Here is a 12,890-nt window from a genome sequence, read left to right as displayed (position 1 = left end):
ACGAGAGACAAGACAGATTCATCTTCGTCTCTTCTTCGTTGATGGAGATGAAATTCTTCATCTCTGTTGAAATCGTCAATCATCTTCCTCCTTTGCTAAGCTAAAGGTGGAGATGGTAGCGGCCATTATTGTTGTCATTGGATTTTGCAGCAAACCCTAGTGGTTAGAAGAGGAAAAAATTATTTTTTAAAGTTAAAGTTGAAGATGAAATTTGAGTTTTCAAAATTAAAAAAAAAAAAGAAATAAAATTATATATATTTTTATATTATTGATAAAATAATTATTTATCTTTAGCTTTAGAAAAATTTTTTTAATAAGACTTTGAGTTTTATAAATTCGGTTAAATATATATTTATTTTTATATTAAAACTTTACGATCTGTTTTTTATTTGGATATCAGCTTGATTTCAAACCAAAATTATTTGGCATTATGCAATCACATGACGGCAACACAATACGAACGAACCAATTTGCTTGATTACAATAAGGAATCGGTTCCCAACAGCCAATTATAAGGTTGGTTCTTGAGAGATTCAGGTTTCCGACAACAAAGAATCGAAATCGGTCTCAAAATTTGCAAGTTCTTTTAGTTTATTACCTAAAACCGATCATATTTGTTTTTACTTCTAGATGGGAAACGAACCTGAGAAATGGGTGTTTGACCATTCCCATTTTAAATAGATAAGTTGCTCACTATTATCAGATATAACATAATTTTTAAAAAAATAAAAAATTCTAATTATTACATCATCTTTAAAAATATTATAAACCTCTTCAAAATTTTAAAATTTCTTCCATACACCTTTATCACTTTTTTTTTTTAAATATATTAATCCAAATCAGTAACAAATATTATATCATACAATATATTTATCAGATTGTACTAATTTTCAATACCTTATTATTTTTGGTTCCGATTAAAAATCAAAACCGACAAATGTGCATCCAGTAGTTCCAATTCCAAACATCATACGATAAGTTTTTTTAATAATAGTAAAAATTATAATTATCATATTATTATTTTAAAAAATATTATAATACTGTTAAATTTTTAAGATTTATTAACTACTCTTTGTCATTTTATGTTTCTTTTAAAAAATATATTGATACGTACTAATAATAAATATTATATAATATAATACACTCATTATATCGTATTAAATTTGATATCCTATTACTTTAAATCCTAGGTAGAAGCCAATAGAACACCTAAAGATTTCAATTCCAAACAAGTCATTTACTCACCTATTTGTGTACTCAAAATAGATACACATAATTTTATTATTTTTAAAATAATCATAAATCATTATGCACCCCTAAAATTTTAAAATTTCTTAAATTCACCTTGTCATATCATCAGTTAGCTAAAAAGACGAACTAATCTATATTAATAATAGATATTGTATCATACGATATGTGTATCATATTATACTAATTTTCAATACACCTTAAATACTAATAACCATATTCTACTAGTAACTCCATAAGGATTATAAATCCATAACCACAAGACCATAGCAACTGTTTGATTTCAGAAGAGATCCACAAACAAGAAAAAAGATTTGAATGAGTTCTGTAGCTTCAGCAGTGACTAGAATAGATATATAGGAACACAAGACCAGCTTACTTCATCAAATCCATTATATATTTTAGAAAATTTACATGGAAAGGAAGGTTTGAACAGGGTTGAATGCTAAACATTCCAGATCAGATGCGGCGAAGAGAGGCCAACCTCTTTTCGAGATCCTCAACATCAGTAGATTCGGAACTGCATATTTGATGATAACTATTGTCAGAGAAACAAACTTCTGGTAAAGGGAAAAAGAAAAGGAAACTACAGATTCTTGTAGCATAAATTCAATGATTATTATATAAACCAACGAACCTAGAAGGAGGTAGATACCTAGTTGTAGTTTTAGGAGCAGCTGTAACAACGTTAGGAGCATTCCTTGATGCAATCCGGCCTTTTGGAGCTGAAGATAACTGTTTAAATGGAAAAACAAAATCATAAAAATTATTGTTATAATGCTGCAAATTTATGAAAACAAAAATTCTTGATGCAGCATTCAAGTTTTTCAAACAATCTCAAACCAACCAACCTGAGATGCGATATCCACACCAATCTCGTCAAGAACCTACAAATGAACAATGAACACAGAAAATTATAAACCATGCAAGCCTAGCAGATTATGCCAGAAATAAAAGAGGAAACTACAAAGAGAATGAAAATAATCATGCAGATAATCACCTGGTTTGTGAGCTCCTCCGTCTCCTCTTCAGCCTCATCTTTGTCCAATGTCTCATCAATAGACTCTGACATCATCTCAATCTGTAAAGAAATAAATGTGAGTTATAAAATGCAAAACACACATTGTAGGGTGAAAAAGAAAGAGACACTACAGCACTAATTGACAAGGCATGGCAAATTTGTTGAGATGCAAGGAAGCATCCAGTTATTTCATTAACACCTTATTCCCTCAGAAAATGGTTTTAAAGAACTGTATGGCAATGAAAGAGTTCTGGAGATTGTTAGAAGTTGCTCTAACAGATTAGTAAAGAGATTAGGCATTTCAGAAGTATGAACATGTGAGAGGTACTCAGTGGACGAGTTTTATACTTACTCAGTTGCAACTCTACATATCTCACAATGTTATTTTGCAGAGGATATCAAGTCTCATTTTAAGAAATAGATTTAAATTTAGATTAGAAATATTTTTTGAGTTGGGTGGGGTTAATTTCAAAAGAGCCAAATGGGAAGAAGTTCTAGATGCAGTGCCTCACTCATTTTACTCCTACACTGGTTGGTCTAAAACTGTGAAATTAACTAATCTCATTAGTATATATCAGGTTTCACAAGCTAAAGAAAATGACAGTGCAGGTCATTTTGAGCAGCAGATACAACCCACATCCCATCACAACTTAATTATCCATCCAAATCTCTACCCCTTTTTAAGCTCAGGATTTAAGTAAGATTTGATTTGAAGATTTCCCTAGAAGGTTTATCTAGGAGATTAATTTCTAAAAAGTACTATGGTAATAATGATACAGCTAAAATTGTGAAAATATGAACAAAAGAAAATACTACAGGAAAACATGAAAAATTACCGTCATGTCCATTTGTGCTGACTGCTTCTGGAATTCTTTTATCACTTTAGCTTGCTTTGTTGGTTCCATTTGCTGAGAAAAAGAAGACAGATTACATAACTATACTACTTCAGCCAAAAACAAACATTGCCTACGGCAACCTTTTGAAACAAGCAATGGAAGCTAAATGAAAAATAAAAATATTGCACTTGAGTTCCATTAAAATACTTTAGTCTATAAACACGCATGCCAAAGAATTAGGGCTAAATATCATCTAAATCATCTTTAACATTTCATATTTTTCACCATTTTGTTAATTTCTTGCAAGGAACTGGAATCACCTGCTATTTATAAAAATATAGATTTTGATGTAAATGAAAATATTTTTTGTATGATCTGAGTGGAAAATGACAATAACAAAAGAATAACTATCAGCTAATGATAGAGTTAAAAAGCATACCTTGTTCATTGCTACCATTGCCTTAGTTGCACCTTTCATACCAGTAGAAATTGAAGTACTAGCATATAGAGCCTATGAATGAACACACCAATCATTTAATATACCAGACAATTTTTTATTTTACATCTTACTAAATTTGGCTTGAAGAAACAACCTGAGTATGAGTTGCCACTCCTCTAATCTGGGCACGACTCCCCTGCAAATTAGTTATTTGTTGGCGTAGCCGAACAAGTTGACGAGCTAATATTCTTGTGGCAGCCTAGATAAACACTCATAGGTAATAAGCAAATTAAAAATCAAGCAGTTCAAAAATATATCAACTAACTTTAAAAATCAGGCTAAGATTTGTGAGCCAACAATTAAGATGGTCTTACGGATAAGTCCACAATCAAAGTCACCAAATCTGAAATACTGCAATGACTGGCCATCTCTACTGGAGAGATCCTACATAATTTGGTCATATTATCTTACATTCAATTTTCATCTGACAAACCCACTGGCTTAGGTAACTCAGTTTTCAGTGATGAAAGTTCTCAAAGTACTTCTTCTGTCAACATATAAGTTGGGCGCAGGGACAAGGCAATCAACGAAGTGTCAGACAGATGTTCTATATTCCTTATCCCAATTATTTAATAATCACATTTTGTGACTGAGCTTCTAATAACTTTAAGTAAGTGCTCCAGAAAGAGCATATTAACTGACTTTTTAGCAATCATGTACAAATTCCGGTGTGTTATTAAGAACATAATAACCCCAATTATATCTGAAAGCAAAAATTCAAATTAGAAGTTAATCATATAATGTGATAAATAATGCTCGGACTCCTGTCCACCTTTTGTGCAGCATTCCTGGTTGTGAATCAGCATGTTGTGACAACATAATGTTTTTAGTGGAAAAAATACTCACAATTGACACCTAAAAATACCTCACAATATATCACCATGATAACTCAAGCTAACAAAGGCACTTCTCATAAGTAGGTCAGTAAAACTTCGACTCATCGCTTGACCATATATCTTGATTAGATGCCAGCCTATATCTATATGTCAGAATAACATCTGAAAACTATCTTACGAAAAAGCAAACTTGCCTCATTTCCAGTTTTAGCCGTCTTCTTGATCTCCGCAACCAATTTTTTCTCCTACAAAAGGAATACCAGAGTGAAACTTTGGAAAAGAAATGTAACTGAAATTTGCATTGAAATTTAAAACTCTGAGGCAGAACCATACCTCCAGTTGAAGAGAGGCAATCTCACGCTCAATTCCTACAAAATGAGACATCATGTAAAAAGGGAAATAAAAGGTTGTCTGTGGAAAGAAAGAAGAAAATGGTGAACCTTTGTTAGCCCCTAGGAGTTCAGCCTGGTGGTTTACCAGCCACCTTCTTTTGGCTGGCCAGCAGGGTAAAGATAAGGGCAAAAAGCTATTTTGGCAATGACTAAATAAATAAGTGGTGAACTTTCATGTTAGGACCTTTTCTCAAATATTCAAAACTCAAAACCATTTAAAAACCAATTTTCTTATCGTGTTGCTTCATCTATAGAAAGGGTAATATTACTCCCCAAAAAGAGATTCAATGACATTAATAACACTTAACATTGAACATCAATATAAAACATTATGTTATTTTACCAGTTCTTTAAATGTTACAAGCTTAGCTTTCCTCATTGCAAAGGTCTTATTATTTGCTCTAGAAACATGTAATTCTGGAAATTTCATCAGGACTTTAATAAAAGAAATGTAACTAACCCCTCAAGAAATCTAATCAATTTAACAATAGATCCATCACACAAAACTAAGATAATGAAAACGTTCTCTTGCCCTCTCTTAAAAAGATATCTAGTAAGTCTTACACCTCAAAAAACAAACATGATTTGAAACGCTAGATAAATTTCCTGAACAAGATGCTGTTGTACTTATTTTACATTTCAATGAAGAAGCATAAATATTCTTTCACTATGTAACAAATCCAAATTGAAACATCATAAAACTCACATATTTCAGAACATGTGTCTAGACTCATTTGATTCAGGATTACTCTTATGTCAACAAGTCATTAAGGGCATCTACTAAATCTAGTAGTGTGACCCTCGTGCTTTGATGTTATACACCTATAATAAGTGATCTTCTGTGTTATTTATCGACTATAGCAGGTCCTTGTGCTCAAGAATGGCCTGTTGATAGTTCACTGTCTCGTACAGTTTACACATGGTGGGTAGTTCATTTTCACAAATAGACTTTTCTTCATTTATTATGTATTCTTACGAACTTATCCATTCCTTTATTATGGATTCAACATCAAGCACAGGTAACATAGTATGTATTTTGATGTGAAATATGTTAAGAACAGGATGCCTACATCCTGTTATGTTCCATATGAAACTCTAGCAGATAAAAAAAAAATTCAATGTCTCAATTTCAGATTCAACTTATCTTTGAAGTCTCCTCAGGACGAAGCAACATACAATACTAACTGATAAAAAAAAAAAAGAGGGTAAGAAAAATATACATACCTCTCGTTGCAGTGGCCATGTCCCTCTTGCTCTCCCTTAAAGCCTCTAAACAAACACATCAACAAACAAGAAAATTTTAAAATCAAAACCTTAATGTCAATTAGCTACTTTATTAAGAAACAGAGCATTGAAAAATTATAGCACAAATGTGAAGAAAATATAAACAATAAAAATTAAAAGGCCATAGCTTCTCGCAAGCAAAAATTAAAAGAAAGAAATTGTGTGGCTGAAAGAAGCTCCAGCCAGGTCATTGGGACTCCATTATTTTGGTAAAATATAACAATTAGCATTATACTTCTAAAATTGAATTTTGTTAGTTGTTATCGTATATGTTTAACTAGTCTGACAAGATAGTATGATTTCACATTGTACAGCTGTTTAGCTGAGCTAATGTTACTGGTCTCCCATGGATCTCCTGTGTAAGCAATGGGTAAGATTATAGTGCTGGCTTGGTAACATTCTGGCCAGATCTAACCATTTGGATACTTAATGGAATGACTATTGCTGACCAAGCAATGTTACTAAGTCAGCAACATAGCAAATCCCTCAGAAACTATCATTTACATTGTAGTAACAGTCACAAGGAATTCAAATCTCTAAAAGGATTCGGAATGGAGCACAAGAGTTGTATAGGACCAGTAACTTAACCAGCCCAGCAATGAAGGATGAGCCCCTTTTACCTTTGAAAAACAGTGCATAAACTTTAAGAGTGAAACCCAAGTTGCAAATAGAGAAGACATTATTCCCGTAAGAGCTAAATGGAAAGTTGTGAGGGCCAAACCTTGAAACTTTAAAAAGTGAAACATTTTTAAATCTTCAAGTGTAAGAGAATCAGGTAGAGATGAAGAGAGCACTATCAATTACTAGGGTAAATTCCCATGAGGGGGATGAAATACTGCCATTGGACCATGATCTAATCTTAGCTAACCTCCAATTAACGTTACCGGGAAGAAAGCATAAAGTGTCTCAGAAAGAAGAAACTTTTTGGAGTGAAACTTATTAAAATTGAAGCTTCAAAGAATCCGAGGAGACTCAATGTCCCCCATCAGACGATGATGATCCAAGGTTATCTAGTCTCCAGGTAACTTTACGGGGAAGGAAACATAGATTGTCTCACAATGCTAAAGCATTCTGGATCGTAAACTTGTTACTTATTGAAGCCAAACAGCATAAGAGTAAACTTTCAGATAATATGGGTACCCCACTAACGTTACTGAAGAGAAGAAACCTAACAATGCCTCACAATGTGAGCGAAAGCTTACTAATCGTTGAAGCTAAAAAGAATCAGATAGAAAAGAAAACTCAAGCACTACAGGTATCCCCGGTAACGTTACCGGGGGATCAAATGCCCACGTAGAAAGACGATCTAAAGTTTTGGGGAGGAAAAATAAAGAAAACCCACAACGCAAAAGAATACTTAGGACTGAAAGAAAGCTTTGTTCATCAAAGAATGAACGAGAGAAAAATAGAAAAGAAGAAAAAAAACAAGTTACCTTTAGGAGAGGTTTTCTTCCTGAAAATGTTGATGGTTTTCTTCAAGATCTTCATCTTTCCAAAACGCTAACTTCCCTGCAAAGCAATGTCAAGTAATGCAGGACGGAGAGAAGGTGTGTGAAGTGAGGTATGAAGAGTGTCCGGTTTTTCAAAAAGCAAAACGAAGAAAGAAGTAATAATATTTCGGGGAGCGTGATATGCCCTACTGTTGTTTTACACGTGTATTCAACCATATTGGTCTAACTAGCCGTTATAGTTTTTGTATTTACCTAAATACCCCTAGTTTATTAAATAATACCTCTCACCGCCCCCACCACTCACTGGATCCAATTCCAGTTGATTTCCCACTGTATTAATTTTTATTATGATTTAAAAAAAAGGAAATATCTCTTTATAAAATTATTAAAATCCCTAATTTTTAATTATAATCAGTGCCTACAAACTTGAACCCACAATTAGGTTTAATTCCAATTCAACCAGCTCCATCTTGATAATTAGTTGCACCCAATTAAATTTGAAGTAAGCAATCATGGTTCAATTCTAAGTCATAATTATAAAAAGACCAAATGACTATTTCCCACCCAAGGTTTGGTATAAATCTAATATTTTATTCCTTAACTATCAAAAATTCAAATTTCTACCTATAAATTGTTAAAATTAATAAAAATAGTTAACTCTAAAAGTAAAATTATTATTTAACTAGTAATATATTAAAAATAAGAAAACATTATCTATTTTCTCTCTAAATTTAGAAAACTAATAATTTTTTCCAAGATTAAACTTCAAAATCTTACATTTTTCCCTTCCTTTTTTTGGCGTGTTCCCTCTCACACACCAAAGATGCGCTAGAAAGTGGTAGAGGGAGAGCAAAATTGCCAATTTTGGTGCCAGAAAAAGGGAGAGAGAAACCCTATGAGGGAAATGTAAAAGTATAAAGTTTAATTCTAGAAAAATTTATTAGTTTTCTAAATATACGTGAGAAAATAGATAATATTTTATTATTTTTAATATATTATTAAATAAATTATAATTTTACTCTTAAAGTTAATTATTTCTATTACTTTTAATAGTTTATAGGTGAGAATTTAGATTTTTAATAGTTGACAGATGAAAGATTGGGTTTGAATCAAACCTTGGATGGAAATATGTCTCTTGGTCTTATGAAAAAAAATAAAACTTGAGCACAAGCCATGAAGGCTCAACTTAAGCTCAATTGAAAAAATTTTAGTTTAAAAAAATTATTTTTAAAATTTATGTATACTAATAAAAGAAAATATTTAAAATAATTAAATTTTCTTAAGGAACAAAGAAATTAAACTTATTTATAATATGTATCTTTTCAATAAACAATTTTTTTTGAATTGATTGGAGCTTATTTATAGTATATAAAGTGAGTTATTAAATTTTTTTTTTCAATGTTCAAAAGGAAACTCTTAACAACTTTCTTTTTTATTTAATAAGAGAAACCTCATCTAAGTCAGAGCGTTATTAGAAAAAATTTGAATTAATACTTTTTTATATATGGAGCTTACTATTTCACCACTAAAACTACCCGTCCCAGGTTAATAACTTATTTTACTCATTATAAATAAGTTTAATAATTTTTTTAACATAATTTAAGTTTTCTCAAATTTTTTTTATTTATGAATATATATTTTTAAATTAATCACTAATAAGCCTTAAATTGATAATTAAATTAAAAATATTATAATATTAAACCAAATTTGAATTTAATTATTTCAAAACTCATTGAGTCAAACTTAATATTAAACTCAACTTTGACTTTTTCAAATCAAATCAAATCAAATCAAACTTAAACAAACTCAAAATTGAGTTAAATTCAGTTTGAATCCATATTTACAAATAACCGATCCCAAATCTAGTCAATTGAATTGCCAAAATCCATTTATATTTTATACCAAATTGACCCAATATTAAAATGGTGTTCACAATTCAAATTTGCTGTTCCTTCAACTATTGTGAATGGTATCCAACCACCATGTAACTAAATTTACTTATTTATATTATATTGTTATTTGAATTTTAAATTTATTTTTATTTATTATTTGATCTGTGGATCCATATTTGAGATTTATTTTATTTATGTTATATTGTTATTTGAAATTTGAATTTGGATGAAATTATTTTTAGAAAATTTTCCTTAGGTTTCACTATACAACCTCTTAGTTTATAAAATAACAATTTAACCCCTATTAAGAAAAAAGTAATAGAAAATGGGTAAATTACTTTTTAAAAAAAAGGAAAATACTATTTGAAGAAATTTCATGAATAAATTTAGGGAAATTATAAAATATAGGCAAAAGTAAGGGGGTTTAAGCGAAATTGCCCAAAAAATTCAGATTAAAGTAAAAATGCCCAACTTTTGTAAAATGTCGAAACTGCCCATATATAAACCCAACAAATTTCCTTTGTCCCCACTGTGAAATCACTATTCAAAAACAGGGGAAAATTCAAAATTTTCCCCTGTCCCACTGTCATCACACTGTCGGCCAGATTTCCGACAATTTTTGTGGTTTTCGAAAACCGAAAATGGCACAGCACGTTAGAATATCTTTCGTCATCTTGTTTGAATCAAGTTATTGTTCATATTATTGAAATTTGACTGAGATTTTAGGGTTTCGATTTTGAACAATGCTTAAAATGTTTTGATTCTTGGTCGTTTTCGTTGAATTGGTTGAAGGGTTTTGTGTTATACCATACGTAGATTTGATTTGTGTTGAAATTGGAGGTCGAAATGATGAATTTTCGATCGAAAATTCATTCCGAAGATATAGACAGTCAACAGGGGGAACAATGTTTCCCACTGTCGACTGAATTCTCCCACTGTTGACAGTGGGTTAAGGGGTTAATTAGCCTTTTCTCAAAAATCGGGGAGCTGTGTAAGAGTCCTAAGTCCACTGTGGGGTTTTTTGAAATTTGCCATATCACAGTGGGCTGTTACAATGTATATCATGTGTTGGGGGGAAATTTGCTTTTTTGAAACTGCAGGGACGCTAAAGGACTAGAAAATTACTAAGGGTTAGGGAAAATATTGGACCTGCCTAAAATAGGAATTTTTTTAGGGGGAAAATTAAAAATTTTCTTTTATAAAGTTTCTCAACGTGTAGTTTTCGAATTTTATATCCATTTTTTCTAATTTAGGGTTTTTTCATATGTAGTTTTCAAATTTGAGATTCGGTTTTTTCAAATTTTGTGTTTTTTTGGCATATTTAACGATGTGTTTTTTTTTTTTCGTTTTAAGATATATCGACTCGTATTTTCTAGATTTTCGAAGATTTTTTCAATTCTTGCCATTTTAGGGTATTTCGACTTTTAGAATTCGAATTTTAGTTTCGTTTTTTTGAATTTTACTGTTTTAGGATATATCGACTCGTATTTTTTAGATTTTCGAAGAATTTTTTGATTCTTGCCATTCTAAGGTATTTCAATTTTTAGAATTCGAATTTTAATTCTGTTTTTTCAAATTTCACCGTTTTAAGATATATTGACTCGTATTTTCTGGATTTTCAAAGAATTTTTTGATTCTTACCATTCTAAGGTATTTCAACTTTTAAAATTCGAATTTTGGTTTCGTTTTTTTGAATTTCACCGTTTTATGATATATCGACTCATATTTTTCAAATTTTTGAAGAATTTTTTAATTTTTGTCATTCTAAGGTATTTCAGCTTTTAGAATTTGAATTTCAGTTTTGTTTTTTTGAATTTTACCGTTTTAGGGTATATCGACTCGTATTTTCCAGATTTTCGAAGAATTTTTCGATTCTTGCCATTTTAGAGTATTTCAACTTTTAGAATTTAAATTTTAATTCCGTTTTTTTGAATTACACCGTTTTAAGATACCAAAATATTATTATTTTACCTTTTGTCATTTCTTTTTTTATTGTTTTCTATTTTTCATCTTTTTATGTGCGTATGTGTATGATGTACTTTATAAAAAATTATTTCTGATTTGAGTGATGTTACTATCAAACGTTAAATGAAATAAAAAAATACTCAAACAACTAATTCTAACAAACATAAAATGAAGAAATAATTTGCACTAAAGTTATTATATCACATATCAATACAATTACACATTTGAAACAATAATAAAAATACATCGGCTACATGTAACTGAAGTACAACAATGATGACTCATATAACTAACAAAAATGATTCCACCGAATTTCAAGATCTTGTCTCTTTGCCTTTTTTAGATAAGAGGTCGGCACGGGTGCTGGCCTTTTATATTGGGTTCGTACGTGTCCTGGTTATGGCAACGACTATAAATCCTCGGTGTCATATTTTTTTCCTACGAAGGACGTCGATTTCTGTTGGAGGGACGACCCAAACGACGACTATCGAGGAGGGGGGCAGAATAATCATTCCTTCTGGTGAGTGCAACCAATCAGATTGATTTCCAAAAGGATTGACAGGTTCTTGATATATTGCACGGTAGATATCGGTCCAAAAGAATTGATGAACTCATGCATTGACATTCATGAGCCTCATATGTCGTGCAACAACGATGGCATGTTTGTACGGAATACGCGAAAACTGAAACTTTCTGCATATGCAGGACATTTTACCGAAGTTTACAATACCCATGAATCCACCAAAACCGACAACCTGATATCGAGTTTGTGTAATTGGCCGAACCTCCAAACGTGTAGACTTTGATAGACGACTACTGATCTTCTTCTCCTCCTGAGGGGTGACAAAGTTAGGATATTCGTCTGTAATTTGAAAATATATTAGCAACACATTTGACAATATCCAAAACTAAGAAAAAAAAAACACAAGAAAAAACATTTAATTAATAACGATTTGATACTTACTTGCATGGTTTCTTCTCTCGTAAAACCATCGTTGCATGGTCCCACGAATGAACTCTAGGAGCATTGTGATGGGTAGGCCTTGCGCATGTCTGACAAGGGCGTTAAATGACTCAACAATATTAGTGGTCATGATGTTGTAACGATACCCCGAAAAGTACGCTCTACTCCAACGCTCAAATTCGATATCACGTAGATAAGCTCCAGCTTGAGGGTTCATTGAGTCAAGAGATTGCATCATTGCCCCAAATTCTGATTCTGTATATGATTTTACGACTTTCCAGTATACCCCTGCAACCTGTAAGATGGAAAAAATTATGATAACTTATTATAATTAAAATGTATGAAAATGATTAACTGTTACAATTTTAATTACTTGTTCAAAACACTATACCTTTGAGTCTCGTTTATACTTTCCCCACATGTTACACATAAGATGATGACAACAACATCCATGATGGACATCTGGAAAGACTTCAACCATTGTCGAGTATATAGCATGATG

At 31.4% G+C, this 12,890-nt stretch overlaps 2 protein-coding genes across 3 annotated transcripts; both read right to left on the bottom strand.

Annotated features, from left to right (window-relative positions):
* Positions 1 to 1,453: 1,453 nt before the first annotated feature.
* On the bottom strand, positions 1,454 to 7,733 carry LOC123206325 (vacuolar protein sorting-associated protein 2 homolog 2-like). Of its 2 annotated transcripts, none has more exons than XM_044623494.1 (11): positions 7,550 to 7,733; positions 6,057 to 6,101; positions 4,774 to 4,808; positions 4,635 to 4,685; positions 3,699 to 3,803; positions 3,545 to 3,616; positions 3,106 to 3,177; positions 2,249 to 2,329; positions 2,100 to 2,135; positions 1,886 to 1,983; positions 1,454 to 1,768 (listed from the first exon to the last, which is right to left on the bottom strand). In XM_044623494.1, exons 1-11 carry the CDS (start codon positions 7,602 to 7,604, stop codon positions 1,708 to 1,710), a joined length of 711 nt encoding a protein of 236 aa, XP_044479429.1. In that variant the 5' UTR covers positions 7,605 to 7,733; the 3' UTR covers positions 1,454 to 1,707. The 2 variants fall into 2 exon arrangements, with proteins under 2 accessions (XP_044479429.1, XP_044479430.1); XM_044623495.1 differs by having other exon boundaries at positions 1,904 to 1,983; positions 7,550 to 7,729.
* A 3,944-nt stretch (positions 7,734 to 11,677) lies between these two features.
* On the bottom strand, positions 11,678 to 12,674 carry LOC123206327. The gene is made up of 2 exons (XM_044623498.1): positions 12,389 to 12,674; positions 11,678 to 12,286 (listed from the first exon to the last, which is right to left on the bottom strand). Exons 1-2 carry the CDS (start codon positions 12,624 to 12,626, stop codon positions 12,036 to 12,038), a joined length of 489 nt encoding a protein of 162 aa, XP_044479433.1. The 5' UTR covers positions 12,627 to 12,674; the 3' UTR covers positions 11,678 to 12,035.
* Positions 12,675 to 12,890: the final 216 nt, after the last annotated feature.

This window comes from Mangifera indica, unplaced genomic scaffold, assembly GCF_011075055.1.
Source record: "Mangifera indica cultivar Alphonso unplaced genomic scaffold, CATAS_Mindica_2.1 Un_0032, whole genome shotgun sequence".
In the NCBI taxonomy this organism is placed as follows: domain Eukaryota; kingdom Viridiplantae; phylum Streptophyta; class Magnoliopsida; order Sapindales; family Anacardiaceae; genus Mangifera; species Mangifera indica.
Note: the sequence above shows the minus strand (reverse complement) of the source record. Positions and strands in the feature narration are given on the sequence as shown.

What these genes read in the sequence shown, in the direction of transcription:
- LOC123206327 (XM_044623498.1), bottom strand. Translation starts at nt 12,626, where the DNA reads ATGATGCAATCTCTTGACTCAATGAACCCTCAAGCTGGAGCTTATCTA. An exon ending in CGAGAGAAGAAACCATGCAA is followed by an intron (nt 12,287 to 12,388) that starts GTAAGTATCAAA and finishes TTCAAATTACAG; the next exon opens with ACGAATATCCTAACTTTGTC.
- LOC123206325 (XM_044623494.1), bottom strand. Translation starts at nt 7,604, where the DNA reads ATGAAGATCTTGAAGAAAACCATCAACATTTTCAGGAAGAAAACCTCT. An exon ending in CAGCACAAATGGACATGACG is followed by an intron (nt 2,330 to 3,105) that starts GTAATTTTTCAT and finishes ATTTCTTTACAG; the next exon opens with ATTGAGATGATGTCAGAGTC. An exon ending in CGGAGGAGCTCACAAACCAG is followed by an intron (nt 2,136 to 2,248) that starts GTGATTATCTGC and finishes GTTCATTTGTAG; the next exon opens with GTTCTTGACGAGATTGGTGT.